This window comes from Octopus bimaculoides, chromosome 1, assembly GCF_046866305.1.
Source record: "Octopus bimaculoides isolate indiv1 chromosome 1, ASM4686630v1, whole genome shotgun sequence".
NCBI lineage: Eukaryota > Metazoa > Mollusca > Cephalopoda > Octopoda > Octopodidae > Octopus > Octopus bimaculoides.
The window spans coordinates 9785688-9802014 of NC_142928.1; the positions used below are offsets into that span (position 1 = coordinate 9785688).

At 40.7% G+C, this 16327-nt stretch overlaps 1 protein-coding gene across 1 annotated transcript in view; it reads left to right on the forward strand.

The window, feature by feature from the left end:
- Positions 1-15561, forward strand: part of LOC106877762 (GPN-loop GTPase 1-like) — a 32557-nt gene extending 16996 nt beyond the window's left edge. The window contains exons 9-12 of the mRNA XM_089347231.1: positions 9506-9588; positions 11058-11077; positions 13344-13442; positions 15368-15561. Of these exons, the coding sequence (XP_089203357.1) occupies positions 9506-9588; positions 11058-11077; positions 13344-13442; positions 15368-15423 (258 nt within the window). The 3' untranslated portion in view covers positions 15424-15561. The remainder of the gene's footprint in view (positions 1-9505; positions 9589-11057; positions 11078-13343; positions 13443-15367) is intronic.
- The last annotated feature ends 766 nt before the right edge of the window (positions 15562-16327 follow it).

Consider the following 16327-nt stretch of genomic DNA (forward strand, 5'->3'; position numbering starts at 1 on the left):
GTACTCTGATTGGCACTCGTGCTGGTGGCATGTAAAAAGCACCATTTGAGCGTGGTTGTTGCCAGTGTCGCCTGACTAGCTCCTGTGCCAGTGGCACATAAAAAGCACTATTCAAGTGTGGCCAATGCCAGTACTGCCTGACTGGCCCTCGTGCCAGTAGCACTTAAAAAGCACTCACGGAGTGGTTGGCATTAGGCCTCCTGGCTTGCCAGTCCTCAATCAAACCATCCGACTCATGCCAGCATGGAAAGCGGACAGTAAATGATGATGATGATGATGGTACTTATTTTAACGGCCCTATAAAAGATGAAAGACAAAGTCAACCTCGGCAGAATTTGAACTCAGGACGTGAAGATGGATGAAATACCAACTTGTTGCCTTAATAATAACAGCTAGCTGACCCTGTGGATATTCCGTGATTTGATTAGAAGCGACCATCTAGTGTTAAATTATCATCTGTGTTTGCATGTGTGTGCCAAGAGCATTTGTATTTGTGTGTGTACCAATAGTTTATATCTGTGTGAGTGCGTGTCTGTTTCTAGCACAGATATTTATCATCTCACCACTTTAATCTAATATAAGATAAATTGATAGGAAGATGTGTGTGTGTGTGTATGCCTGTAACATTTGTGTGAATCTCTCTTTTTCTTTCCCTCTCTGTCATGCACACACACACACACACACACACACACACACATACACACTTTACTATCTCCTTTCCACAATATGACAGATTAACACCACAGATTGTTTACACAGATCTGTCATTAGATTATTGCTGTTGCCCTAAGGGTCAATAATCCAAGAACCACCAGTTGGGGGTCAGTGTAACCCTTTCCTTATGATTCTTCTTTCCTGTCTTTCTTTTATCTCATTTCGGAAAAGATGGCCGACTGTAGCAAGAGTGTTGAGAATAAATGAACCTGTTTGAGCGAGAAATTAAAGAGTTTAACAAAGGGTTCAGTGTTGGAATGTGGTTTGTGGGGTCGGCCACGTGCCTCACTTTATAATTATGTTTTTCATTCATTTCTTATTTCTTCACTGCCCACAAGGGGCCACAAACGAGGGCAAGCAAAGGGATTAAGTCGATTATATCGACCTCAGTGTGTAACTGGTACTTATTTAATCGACCCAGAGAGAATGAAAGGCAAAGTCGACCTCGGCGGAATTTGAACTCAGAATGTAGCTGCAGACGAAATACCGCTAAGCATTTCGCCTGGCGTGCTAACTTTTCTGCCAGCTCGTCGCCTTTTTCATTCATTTCTGTTTCTCATCCAAATTTTATACTTATTTATCATCGATTTATATGTTCCATCAGGAATCACTGCAGAGATGCTCAAAATATCTGGCAGTGTTGGTTATAGCCTAGTCACCCGTATTACGAACCAGGTGATACACGAAGGAGTCATACCCAATGACTGGTGTAGCAGCATCATAGTCAACTGCTACAAAGGTAAAGGTGATGCTTTAGATACAAATAATTACAGAGGCATCAAGCTGTTAGATCAGGTTATGAAAGTTACAGAGAGGGTCATAGCCCAACTAATTAGGGAGCGAATCAATTTAGATGAGATGCAGTTTGGGTTCGTGCCAGGTAAAAGCACTACTGATGCCTTATTTCTAGTGAGACAGCTGCAGGAGAAATACCTAGCTAAGGATAAACCTCTGTACCTGGCTTTCGTTGACATGGAGAAAGCCTTTGACAGTGTCCCCCGATCCCTTATCTGGTGGTCAATGAGGAAACTTGGGATAGAAGAATGGTTAGTGAGAGCTGTGCGAGCCATGTACAGAGATGCTGCCAGTAAGGTGAGGGTTGGAAATGAATACAGCAATGAATTCCGGGTAGAGGTAGGGGTCCACCAAGGTTCCGTCCTCAGCCCCCTCTTATTTATCATAGTCCTCCAGGCAATCACAGAGGAGTTCAAGACAGGTTGCCCCTGGGAGCTCCTCTATGCTGATGACCTTGCCCTAATTGCGGAGTCACTATCAGAACTAGAGGAGAAGTTTCAGGTGTGGAAGCAAGGTCTAGAATTGAAGGGCCTTAGAGTCAACCTAGCTAAAACCAAAATCCTAATAAGTAGGAAGGTAGATAAAACACAAACCCCTTCAGGTAGATGGCCCTGCTCAGTATGTAGAAAAGGAGTAGGTAGTAACTCTATAAGATGTACCCGGTGCAAGCTATGGACACATAAGAGGTGCAGCAACATCAAAGGCAGGTTAACTAGGAAGTTAGTTTTTGTTTGTGGCAGATGTTCAGGTGCAATAAAGACTGTAAACAAACAGGAAACAACTTCTATCTCATTCCAGGGTGAAAAACTAGAGGTAGTCGATAGCTTCCGCTATCTGGGCGACCAAGTTAGTAGTGGGGGTGGGTGCGCTGAAAGTGTAGCTGCTAGAATAAGAATAGCCTGGGCAAAGTTTAGAGAGCTCTTACCCCTGCTGGCGACAAAGGGACTCTCACTCAGAGTAAAAGGCAGACTGTATGACTCATGCGTACGAACAGCCATGCTACATGGCAGTGAAACATGGGCTGTAACTGCTGAGGACATACGTAAGCTCGCAAGGAATGAAGCCAGTATGCTCCGTTGGATGTGTAATGTCAATGTGAATACCCGTTAGAGTGTAAGTATCTTGAGAGAAAAGCTGAACATTAGAAGCATCAGTTGTGGTGTGCAAGAGAGACGATTGCGCTGGTATGGACATCTGGTGAGAATGGATGAGGATAGCTGCGTGAAAAAGTGCCACACCCTAACAGTTGAGGGAACCCGTGGAAGAGGTAGGCCCAGGAAGACCTGGGCTGAGGTGGTGAGGCAAGACCTTCGTACATTGGGCCTCACCGAGGCGATGACTACTGACCGAGATCTTTGGAAATGTGCTGTGCGTGAGAAGACCCGGCAAGCCAAGTAAGATCGTTGCCAGTGCCCCTGGACTGGCTCTTGTGCGGGTGGCACATGAGATGCACCATTTTGAGCGTGGCCGTTGCCAGTACCGCCTGACTGGCTCCCGTAGGATTTTCGAGTGAGATCGTTGCCAGTGCCCCTGGACTGGCTTGTGCGTGTGGCACATAAAAGACACCATTTCGAGCGGGGCCGTTTTCGTGCGGGTGACACGTAAAAGCACCCACTACACTCTCTGAGTGGTTGGCGTTAGGAAGGGCATCCAGCTGTAGAAACTCTGCCAAATTAGATTGGAGCCTGGTGTTGCCATCCGGTTTCACCAGTCCTCAGTCAAATCGTCCAACCCATGCTAGCATGGAAAGCGGACGTTAAACGATGATGATGATGATGATGATGATTCGTCCCCTGACCCCTTGTCTGTCCTTGTATTGTCCACTCTATTTTTTGACATTTTGGTTAATAAAGAAAAGACTTATTCCTGTCAATAAGACTGCAGCCATGCTGGGGCACCACCTTGAAAAATTTTTAGTCGAATGAATGGACCCTAGGGCTTGTTATTTTTTAAAAATCTTGATACTTATTCTATCAGTCTCTTTTGCAGAACTGTTAAGTTACTGGGATATAAACAAACCAACACTGGTTGTCAAGCTGTTGGGGGTGGGGCATACACAAAGACACATATATATACATGGCAATTACAAGCAACTGAGACCTTTGGAGATATGCTGTGCTTGAGAAGACCCAGAAAGCCAAGTGAGATTGTAGTCATGGCCGATGCCAGTGCCGCATAACTGGCCTGTTTAAAAGTGCCCTTCAATTGTTGGGCAAAATGTGAAGATCTGTTGAACTGAGTAAAACCCTTGTCGTGGCCGATGCCAGTGTTGCCTGACTGGCACCTGTGCTGGTGACACATAAAAAGCACCATCCGAGTGTGACTGCTGCCAGTGCCACTTGAGTGGCACCTGTGTTGGTGGCACGTAAAAAGCACCATTCGAGCATGACTGATGCCAGTGCTGTCTGACTGGCACCCATTCATGACCAAAGTGGGTGTTTACACTTTATATATATATATATGTGTGTGTGTGTGTGTGTGTGTGTATATATATATATATAAATAAGCCACTTGAGAAGAAGACCCATCAAACCAAGTGAAATTGTAGTCTTGGCAGATACTGGTGTCACGCAACTGGCAGATACTGGTGTCATGCAACTGGCAGATACTGGTGTCACGCAACTGGCAGATACTGGTGTCACGCAACTGGCACCTGTGCTGGTGTCACGTAAAAGCACCAGCACAGAGTGGGTGGTGTTAGGAAGGGCATCCAGACATAGAAACCATGCCAAATCAGACTGGAGTCTGGTGCAGTCTCTCAGCTTGCTAGCCTTGGTCAAACTGTCCCACCCATGCCAGCATGGACAACAGACGTTAAATGATGATGATGATGATGGCAGCATAAAAAGTGGTGGGTTTTGTGCTGGTGTCATGTGAAAAGCAGCCAGTGCACTCCTTAAAATGGTTGGCATTAGGAAGGGCATCCAACCATAGGAGCCATGCCAAAACAAACAATTGGTACCTGGTGCAGCTCTCCAGCCTTGCCACTTCCTGTCAAACCATCCAACCCATGCCAGCATGGAGTTAAATTGATGATGATGATGATGATGATGATATGGTGATGGTGGTTTTTGTTGGTGTTGTTTTCATTCGGAGTTCTAATCTTGTTCTGGTCAACTTTGATAAAGTAGCAGTTAAGTATTGAGGTCAGTGGCATTCACTGGCCCCTCCTCTCAAAAATTGCCGGCCTTATAACGTTAGGAAGTCATAGTGTAGAATATATACTGGTCAAGGTTATGAGCTGGCTGAATTGTTAGCATGGCGAAATGCTTAGCAATATTTCGTCTGTCTTTGTGTTCTGAGTTCAAATTCTGCTGAGGTCGACTTTGCCTTTCATCCTTTCAGGGTCAATAAATTATGTACCAGTTGCATACTGAGGTTGATCTAATCGGCTAGTCCCCTCCTCAAAAATTTTGGGCCATGTGCCTTGAGTAGAAAAAAGTATTAAAAGGTGGTGAGCTGGCAGAATCGTTAGCATGCCGGGCGAAATGCTTAGCGGCATTTCATCTGTCATTACGTTCTGAGTTCAAATTCTACCGAAGTCAACTTTGCTTTTCATCCTTTCGGGGTCACTAAATTAGTAGAAAAGAATATATACTGGTCGTATTATACTATTGGGAGGTATAATTAAATGTTGTGCAACTTATATTATGCATAAACTTTTGCGTAGAATGTGCATTGTGCAACTTATTGCACTACAGCTGACATTAGCTCCTTGTTTTATTAGTTTTTATCTTCTTTTATACTACTACTACTACTACTACTACTACTACTTTTACTATTATATAGTGAAGGCAACTTTAACCTTTCGCTGTATCCTTTTAGTTGAGACCTTTTAAACTAATGCTGGCCTCATGCTAACTCACTTCCTCTTTTGCTACTCTTTCACAATTGACCCCTTTTTTCTTCCCCCCCCCTTTAGTATTTTCTGGAGTTACACTACCCATGATATTACCTTATTCCCCCCTCTACCTTCTTATGTTGTCTCACGCTCAACTCAACCCTTCCCCCCACCATACTTCACCTTTTAAACTTCGTTGTTTCATTATATCGAGAATAAAGTATTTTTTTTCTTCTTTTTTTTTCCCTTCTTCCCTTAATCTTTCTAATCAACTTGCTATTGATTATTTCTAACATTTCCAGGCCCATTTCAATTATTCTTACTTTATCTTGTCTTGTTTTTGTAAAAAAAAAAAAAAAAAAAAAAGAAAGAAAAAATACCAATTTTGGTTGATCTTAAATTTGTATTTTTCCCTAAATTTTATGAATTCACAAATTAACTTCTAATTTGATAAATAACTACAAAATAATTAAATTTGAACAAAATATTATTGCTTTACTAAGCAAAAAAGCATCGGTAAAGCATTCTTTATTAATTCTTTTATCTTTTACTTGTTTCAGTCATTTGACTGTGGCCATGCTGGGGCACCATCTTGAAGGTTTTTAATTTCAAACAAACCGACCCCAGGACCTAGCTTTTTTAGACCTGGTACTTATTCTATTGGTCTCTTTTGCTAAACTGCTAGGTCACAGGGACATAAACACACCAAATAATGTATGTATATATATATATATATATATATATCATCATCATCATCATCATCGTTTAACGTCCGCTTTCCATGCTAGCATGGGTTGGACGACTTGACTGAGGACTGGTGAAACCGGATGGCAACACCAGGCTCCAATCTAAATTTGGCAGAGTTTCTACAGCTGGATGCCCTTCCTAACGCCAACCACTCAGATATATGTATGTATATATATATATATATATATATATATATACACACACACACACACATACACACACACATACACACATACATACATACATACAAATCCATGTACAAGGCTTTGGTTGGTCCAAGGCTATAATTGAAGACACTTGCCCTTGTGGTTGGGAAGCAAACTTCTTACCACACAGCTACACGTGTGTTTAAATTAAATTTAAATAACTTCATACATTTCACTGAATTTACCTGTATACACCTGTAATTAGAGTAGTTCTGAAAGTACTATGATTTAAGTAAGAGCCTTCAATTAATTTTTTACCAAATACCACCTTCAGATATCGATCTTTTGCATTGACCTGAATAATAATAATTATAATAATGATGATAATAATAATAATAATGTGTAATGTCAATGTGAATACCCGTCAGAGTGTAAGTATCTTGAGAGAAAAGCTGAACATTAGAAGCATCAGTTGTGGCGTGCAAGAGAGACGATTGCGCTGGTATGGACATGTGGTGAGAATGGAGGAGGATAGCTGCGTGAAAAAGTGCCACACCCTAACAGTTGAGGGAACCCGTGGAAGAGGTAGGCCCAGGAAGACCTGGGCTGAGGTGGTGAGGCAAGACCTTCGTACATTGGGCCTCACCGAGGCGATGACTACGGACCGAGACCTTTGGAAATGGGCTGTGCGTGAGAAGACCCGGCAAGCCAAGTAAGATCGTTGCCAGTGCCCCTGGACTGGTTCTTGTGCGGGTGGCACATGAGATGCACCATTTTGAGCGTGGCCGTTGCCAGTACCGCCTGACTGGCTCCTGTAGGATTTTCGAGCGAGATCGTTGCCAGTGCCCCTGGACTGGCTTGTGCGGGTGGCACATAAAAGACACCATTTCGAGCGTGGCCGTTTTCGTGCGGGTGACACGTAAAAGCACCCACTACACTCTCTGAGTGGTTGGCGTTAGGAAGGGCATCCAGCTGTAGAAACTCTGCCAAATCAGACTGGAGCCTGGTGTTGCCATCCGGTTTCACCAGTCCTCAGTCAAATCGTCCAACCCATGCTAGCATGGAAAGCGGACGTTAAACGATGATGATGATGATGATGATGAATAAGAACATTGAAAAATACTTGTCGAATTTGGTTAGATTTCGATTTCACTTGCCTCAACAGGTCTTCGCAAGCAGAGTTTAATGTCCAATGACGTAAAGAAAATGGTGTTGTAGGAATGTACGCAGCACATGTACTACAGCAATACTATACGTATCTTAAATACTGAGATTGAAAAGCAGGGTTGAATTATGCCTACCTAATCGACAAAAAGAAAAATTTTTTTTGCATTTTATGCATAGTAATTAGAATAACCTTCATAATTTTATTGAATTAGGTGCATATTTTGCCTTAAAAGAAAATGTTGCTATCAATCTTTTTTATTTAAGGTAGGCACTGCCTACCTTACCTGCCTTGGTAGCACGTCCCTACTGTATACCTACTTTTGCACACCACCTCTGTATAATAAGCAGTGAAGAATTGTCTACATTATTGGATTTTCAGTTGAACTTTAAGTACATGTAAAGCAGGTGTACCAAGAATAGTACAAGATATTGGAGTTTATTAGTGCCTGAAGAAAACTGCTAAACTTATTTATGCACCACCATACAATAATTAACCACTAATAACATAATAATTGCATTTACTAATACAAATACACAGATGTACTTACAATAATGATGTACTAATTATAATTATACAGAATTCATCACTCACCTTGCTGATAAATTAAATTACAGGTAATTCAAAATTTCAGGTAAATAAAATAGAAAAAGAAAATGAGAAAAGTTTAATTTGAAAATAAAAAAAAAAAAAATAAAAGTAAGATCATCATCATCTTCATCATCATCATCATCATCATCATCATCTGCCTGTCTGTTTTCCATGCTGGTATGGGTTGTGGTTTGGCTAAAAGCTGAGAAGCTGGAGAGCTTCACTAGGTTCCAGTCGTGTGTTTTTGCATTGTTTCTATGGCTAGATACCTTTCCTAATGCCAACCACTTTTACAGAATGTACTGGGTGTTTTTTACGTGACACCAGCACGGGTACTTCCTATGTGGCACTGGTACAGATGATTTTTAGGTGACGTAGGCACAGATGCTTTTTACACGGCACCAGCACTGACTGGATCACCGAATAACTTGCAAGACAAAACTTATACACATTAGATAATATTTTAAAAATTTTTGTGGAAAGTTGTAAATGCCTAATGCAACCTTGTAGAATGCACATCTAAAAGTTATTTCAAAAACCTGTCCATTAAGAGCAGGGGTGCTTTCCTTTTATGGTGTATTCTTTGTACAGTCTCTTGTGATTGGCTTTTTTAAAAAAAAATTTTCCCTACCTCTTTTATGGAAATTGGTTGAATTCAGAAATATATCATTCTATCATATCTCTTTCTCCCTCAACTGCATTGTAATGTCTGCTTCAAAATGCAAATGGCTTTATCACTTTTAACCCTTTCGTTACTGTATTTATTTTGAGATGCTCTGTTTTTCTTTCAATTACTTTAAATATAACAAAGAATTATTATTAAAATAACTTAGTTATCATTCAGCTAGTGTTAGGAATATAAATTGTGATTAAGTTTTGGTGGAAGATTTTAATTCAAAACTCATGTAAACAAGACATTTCTACTCAGAGCCAGAGCTGGTTTCAGCCGGGTTGATAATGAAAAGGTTAAAGCGTAGTGTTTATTCTATTGGTCTCTTTTGCTGAACCAGTAAGTTATGGGGACATAAATACACCGTTTGTTGACAAGTTTTGAGTACAGATGTCTTGTTTTCATAAGTTTTGAATTAAAATCTTCCACCAAACCTTAGTCACAATTTATGTTCCTAACACTAGCTGAATGATAGCTAAGTTATTTTACTAAATTCTTTGTTATATTTAAAATTAATTGAAAGAAACACAGAGCATCTCAAAATAAATACAGTAACGAAAGGGTTAAAAAGGAATAAGTCCTTGAGTTGATTTGTTCGACTAAAACCCTTCAAGGCAGTACCCCAGCATGGCTGCAGTCCAATGACTGAAACATGTAAAAGAAAAAAAATGTGTGCTGTAAGTGTGTATGGCCTAGCTTTGCTGATTTACCATTTGGTTGTAAATTTTGTTTTTGATTATGAGCTGAATATTTGAACCCCTAAGCCACATGGTGCCATGCATGTTGTAGTTGTATTTAAAATTTTCTTAACTCCTGTATATTTTAACAAATTTCAGTCTGTTGGAGTGTCAGCCATCACTGGCGAAGGATTTCCTGAATTCCTCAAACTTGTTGATGATGCTACAGAAGAATATAAACAGTAAGTTGTTTCACATTTTCTTTCTGGTAATTCGTTAATCTGTCTATGGTTTAATAATTCTCAAGATTATCCAGAAATAATGGTTTCTAAATTGGTACAGAGTCAGCAGTTTTGAGATGAGAGGGGTTAGTTAATACCACTGACCCTAGTACTTGACTGGTATTTTATTATATTGGCCCTGGAAGAATTAAAAGTAAATTTTCCCTCAGTTGGATTTGAAACCAGAATGTAAAGAGCTAGCAGAAAGACTTGTAGCATTTTGTCTGGGTTGCTAACAATTTGGTCAGGTTGCTACCCTGGATTAACAAGAAAATAGTAAGAATAATAATTCTTTCTACTGTAGGCACCAGGCATGACATTTTTTGAGGGGAGGGGGTCTAGTTAATTACATCGACTCCGGTGGTTAACAGGCGAAATGCCCATCATGCTAATGGTTCTGCCAGCTCGCCACCTTAATAATAAGGGTTTCAAGTTTCTCCACAAGGGCAGCAGTTTTGAGGGGAGGGGATGAGTTGATTACATCGACCCCAGTACTCAACTGGTACTTAATTTATCGACCCCGAAAGGATGAAAGGCAAAGTGGAATTTGAACTCGCGGCCGTTGCCAGTACCGCCTGACTGGCTCCTGTAGGATTTTCGAGCGAGATCGTTGCCAGTGCCCCTGGACTGGCTTGTGCGGGTGGCACATAAAAGACACCATTTCGAGCGTGGCCGTTTTCGTGCGGGTGACACGTAAAAGCACCCACTACACTCTCTGAGTGGTTGGCGTTAGGAAGGGCATCCAGCTGTAGAAACTCTGCCAAATCAGACTGGAGCCTGGTGTTGCCATCCGGTTTCACCAGTCCTCAGTCAAATCGTCCAACCCATGCTAGCATGGAAAGCGGACGTTAAACGATGATGATGATGATGATGAATGTAAAGCTGGAAGAGATGCTGCTAAGCAGTTTGTCCACCGTGCTAACGAGTGTGCCAGCTCACCACCTTTAAGACAATAGAAAGCCATATACTCAGAAGAATGAAATAAAAATAATAATAATAATAATAATAATAATAATAATAATAATAATAATCCTTTCTACAATAGGTACAAGGCCAGAAATTTGTGGGGAGGGGGTTAGTCGATTGCATCAACTCCAGTAGTCAACTGGTACTTTATTTTATTGGCCCCAAAAGGATGAAAGACAAAGTTGACCCCAGCAGAAATTGAACTCAGAATGTAAGGATGGGCAGAATGCCGCTAAGCTTTTTGCTTGGCATGCTAATGATTCTGCCAGCTCGCCGCCTTTAACCCTTTTGATACCAACCCGGCTGAAACCAGCTCTGGCTCTGTAGTACAAATGTCTTGTTTCCATAAGGTTTCAATTAAAATCTTCCACCAAACCTTAATCACAATTTATGTTCCTAACACTAGGATAACTAAGTTATTTTACTAAATTCTTTATTTTTAAAATTAATTGAAAGAAACACAGGGCATCTCAAAAAAAATATGGTAACAAAAGAAAGCCATATACTCAAAAAAAGGAAATAATAATAATAATAATAATAAGAATAAGAATAATAGATATGACAGAGGTGAGACCTATATACACTGGAAGCTATGCCAACACTATGGAATAACAGAAAAAAGATGGTGTAGGCACATGCCAGAAGAGGTCACAGAAAATGAGAAAGCAACCAAACTATGGGATATGCCAATACACATAGATAGAGAAATTAAGGCCAATAGCCCAGATATAGTTGTCAGAGATCATTAAGAAAAAATATGCTTTCTAATCGATGTATCAATACCAGCAGATGGCAACATTTCTCTAAAAGAAATGGAGAAAGTTTCAAAATACAAACCTGGAAATAGAGATAACTCGAATTTGGAGTCTAAAAAGAGAGACAATTCCTATCGAAATAGGCGTGTTAGGTATGATAAAAAAAATAGACACATGAAATACACCATTTTGAGCGTGGCCGTTGCCAGTACCGCTTGACTGGCCTTCATAGGATTTTCAAGCAAGATCGTTGCCTGTGCCCCTGGACTGGCTCTTGTGCGGGTGGCACATAAAATACACCATTTTGAGTGTGGCCGTTGCCAGTACCGCCTGACTGGCCTCCGTGCGGGTGACATGTAAAAGCACCCACTACACTCTCTGAGTGGTTGGCGTTAGGAAGGGCATGCAGCTGTAGAAACTCTGCCAAATCAGATTGGAGCCTGGTGTAGCCATCTAGTTTCACCAGTCCTCAGTCAAATCGTCCAACCCATGCTAGCATGGAAAGCGGACGTTAAATGATGATGAAATACATAACAAAAACACCAGGTCTAACAAATATATATAACATACAGAAAATAGCACTACTAGGCACTGCACACATCCTATGCAAACCGCTTTCAATACAGTAACCATAAGAGCATCACAGCAAACCACAGCACATACCCAAGGCACACAGAGCTGTGCTCGGTAGTGAAGTGAAAGCATGTGATAAAAATAAGACTACTGAATGATAATAATAATAATAATAATAATTAGGTGTGAAGCAATTGTTTTGTTAAAGACATGCAAGTATATATTATTTCTTTTTTATTACAACCAATTACTTATGTTTAATGAACTGTGGTTCACCTTTCAAAAAGTTATTAATTATTTATGAAATAAGTTTCATGCAAAGCAAAGTGTAAAAGTAGGAAATGGAGTTTGTTAGACTCCTATGAGGATAGGGGGGAAAAAAAAAATACCATCTGTAGAAAATGTCAGAGGTTGCCATTGGAGAGTTGAATAACACATCGCCACCATCACCAACACCACCACCATCATCATAACCATCATCATCACCATCACCACCGTCCTCCTCATTATTACCATCGTTGCCATCAAGATGGCAGTAATAGGGTGCCAGAGAACCCTCAAGGTACAAGGAAGTGAGCCTATTTGAGGATACAGAATGGATGGGGTGTGGGGGGGTTATTTGTTTCATAAGAGTGTGAGGGGTGATTAGAGATGGGGGTAGAAGTGATGTAGTGAATGATGTACAAGGGTGAATGTGTGGATGGGGGGGATATCAGTATGGAAATGGGGTGAGGTGTGAGGAGTAGAAATGGCTCAGGAAGTAGGTGGATGATGCGTAGGGTGTGTGGGGCGGGAGATGTAGAGGTACATAAGGGTAGATGTACATAAGGGTAGCTGTAGTGAGTGGAACATGATGGCGGAAATGAGAGCACAGTTTTTAAATCTTGGATGCGTATGTGCATATGTGTGTGTGTATGTGTATATGCTGAAACTGAACCAAATTCGATGACTGGCACCTGTGCCAGTGGAGCGCTAACAGCACCATCCGAGCGGGATCACTGCCAGAGCGGCTGTCTGGCTTCCATGCTGGTGGCGCGTAAAAAGCACCATTTAAGTGTGATCGTTACCAGCATCACCTTACTGGCACTTGTGCCGGTGGCATGTGAACAAAACATTCGAGTGAGGTCGTTGCCGGTGCCGCAAGACTGACTCCTGTGCAGGTGGCACATAAAATACACCATTTGAGTGTGGCCGTTGCCAGTACCACCAGACTGGCCCTCCATCTGACTAATGCAAGCATTAAATGAAGATGATGATTCTTCCATCTTTTAATGATGGTACAGTGTGATTTGAGGACGACTTGGCTGCTGTTTCTTGCAAATTAAGTGACCACATAGTGGCCTCTTCATCGGCTCATTTTAAAGTGTTGTTTTATCCAGATGTAACAGATGAAATCATTTACATTATGTTTGTCTTTTGCAGAAGCATTTGGTAAACCTTACCCAGGGATTGCAATCACCCCAGGAGTTGTGGAAAGTGACAGTGATGAAGATTTTACTGGAGATCCTGATGACTTTATTGGTAATCTTATATCTTTCATTTGTTTCAGTTAGTAGACCGCGGCCATGCTACAGCACCACCTTGAACAATTTTAGCCAAACAAACCAATCACAATGTTTATTATTTACTTTTTTTTTTAAAGCTGGGTACTTATTCTGAGTCCCTTTTGTCAAACCACTAAGTTACAGGGACACAAATCCACCAACACTGGGTGTCAAGCGATGGTCGGGAACAAAACACACACACATACACACACACACACACACAGGGTTGGCCAAAAGTCACCCGACAGTAAATCAAAATTCCATAGATACTATCTGTAATTTTGTATCAACTCGAATTGAAAAATGTGTCACTCAAGAGGGACTTCAGTTCAAACAATTTTCATGATTTTTCACATTTAGAGGCTTTTATTAAATTTATTCAGTTGTTAAACATAAATAAATCTTGGAATTAAATGGTTTTGATTTACTGTCAGGTGACTTTTGGCCAACCCTGTATATAAAATCACAAATGACAGAGAAATAGTTTGATGAAATTTTATTGAACAGTAAGAAAATTCTAATTTCACAGGATCCTTCCAGGATCTTCCATATGTATATCACTGCATATCTTTCTCATTTTCTCTCCGGGGAGTAGAACTTGAGTTTTTTGTAGCCTCTCCCAGTAGTTCGTCTGTTCCACTGAGTCAATCTTCTTTGTGTAGTGGTGCCAGGTTGCCTCAAGTTCCGCCATTTACTTACAAACATGATAAAAGCTCTTTTACGTGAGAATATCACCTTGACCACCTTGACCGACCAGTCCGTCGGGCATCCATTTGACACTGCTGGTCACAGCACACCGTCCCTTCCTCTCTGAATCGTCCCTTCCTCTCTGAATCGTCCCTTCCTCTCTGAATCGTCCCTTCCTCATCCACGTGGTCCCAAACGCCCTCCTAAAATCGTAACTCCACCATCATGGAGGCCTTCCGAGTGGTCGTTTCCGCTTGTGCGGGTACCATTCGACAACTGTGCGGGTCCACCGATTATCAGTGAGCCGGGCGACGTGTCCAGCCCATCTAAACTTGCTGTGTGTATATTCTACGATGACATCCATCACGCCGGACTTCTTGTCTGACGACCTTGCTACTGATGTGCTCTCTCACCGAGATTCCAAGCATTGACCTCTCCATGGCTCTTTGAGCCGTTACCAATCTCTGCTCTTCTCTCTTTGTTGTAGCCCATGTTTCACAACCATATAACATTGCAGGTAGAACTGTGCTATTTATGAGGTTGGCATGGGTGGTCCTGTCCAACCTACCCTTGAGCACATCCCTTATGCCATTAAACGCCTTCCACAGCCAGGTGCCTTTTCTGTGTGTGTGTGTGACAAATGAGGTTATTGTGTTCAGGTACTGGGCTACTGCTTATTAATTTGAATGGAAAATCTATTAGTCTGTTCTTTTGGACTTGCAGACTGGACCTGGTTTTCTCTTAAAGTTTGTTCTACAAACTTTTTTGTTTGTCGTAACCCTTCGTTACTGTATTTGAGATGCTCTGTGTTTCTTTTAATTACTTTAAATATAACAAAGAATTTAGTAAAATAATTTAGTTACCATTCAGCTAGTGTTAGAAACATAAATTGTGACTAAGGTTTGGTGGAAGATTTTAATTGAAAACTTATGGAAACAAGATATTTGTACTCCAGAGCCAGGGGCAGTTTCAGCCGGGTTGATAATGAAAGGGTTAGCATTTTACGGTGTATGTCACCTGGTTCCTATTGTTGGTGCCGTTTTCCATTCTCTGTCAGAAATTCTTAATCTACACACTTCTGCAACTCTTAAAGCCTTCATTAATCTTACTTATCTACGACTGAACATTACTAATTTGTAAAAGCCCCTTAATTTGTGTAGTCTGTGATTTCTCTTTAGACAAAACAATTGAAATCTTTATTGTTTTACTTTACAGATGAAGAAGAGCAGCGAGAGAGGGAGTCATTCCAACACTTTTTGGAGAGAAAGTGAAAAGCCAAAACAACAGTTGATGGTCTCTTTATGGTTCTCATAAAACAGTTTTACTGGATTTTGTATTAAAAAGCTTCATTTGATCAAAATGTGTTGCTCTACTTGTGGAATAAGTGAGTTTAGCAACTGCAAAGTAGAGGCTTGAGGCTTTTAATATTTTTGTAAATAAAAATATTCCATTTTTTTTCTATTTTGGAAATGGTGTTCTTTCATTAAGTAACTTGATCTGAGGGTTTGCATTGAGACTGAAGCAATTACATTGAGGAAGAACCTTTTAGATATTTAAAGTGGGTTTTCCACTCTGTCCTGGAATTGCACCAACGACTAGATTACAGTTGATCATCATCATCATCGTTTTAACATCTACTTTTCTATGCTTGCATGGGTCGGATGGTGTTTATTGGAATTGATTTTCCACAGCCAGGTGCCTTTTCTGTTTCCTAGCAAAGTAATATTTCTCCACGGCCAGACATGTTTTTGCAGAAGATTGGAAGTCAATGACACTCATTTACAAGTGTCATGCAATATCAAAACAAGGGGACATAAATACACTCACACACACATATACATCCATACATGCAGGTATATATCTTCACACGTGCACATACACACATACACACACAAGACTCTTGGGTTAAGAGATATAATCGCCTAATCTAAAAGGCATCAGAGATACTCGTAAAGGGTCATATTTAATCATCCTCTCATCAATCCTGGTCCAAAATATTTTACTTCAAATCTAAGAAAATATAACTTCTTTTAATGAAAAACTGTTTCTTAAAAAAGCAAAAAAACAAATTTTCTCTTCTTGGAGAACGAAACACAGCAATTATTCCTCAAGCTCTAATTTTAGTTTAGTCATAACTCCTAACTTATTTTATTGGGATGGTGCATAATTATTGCG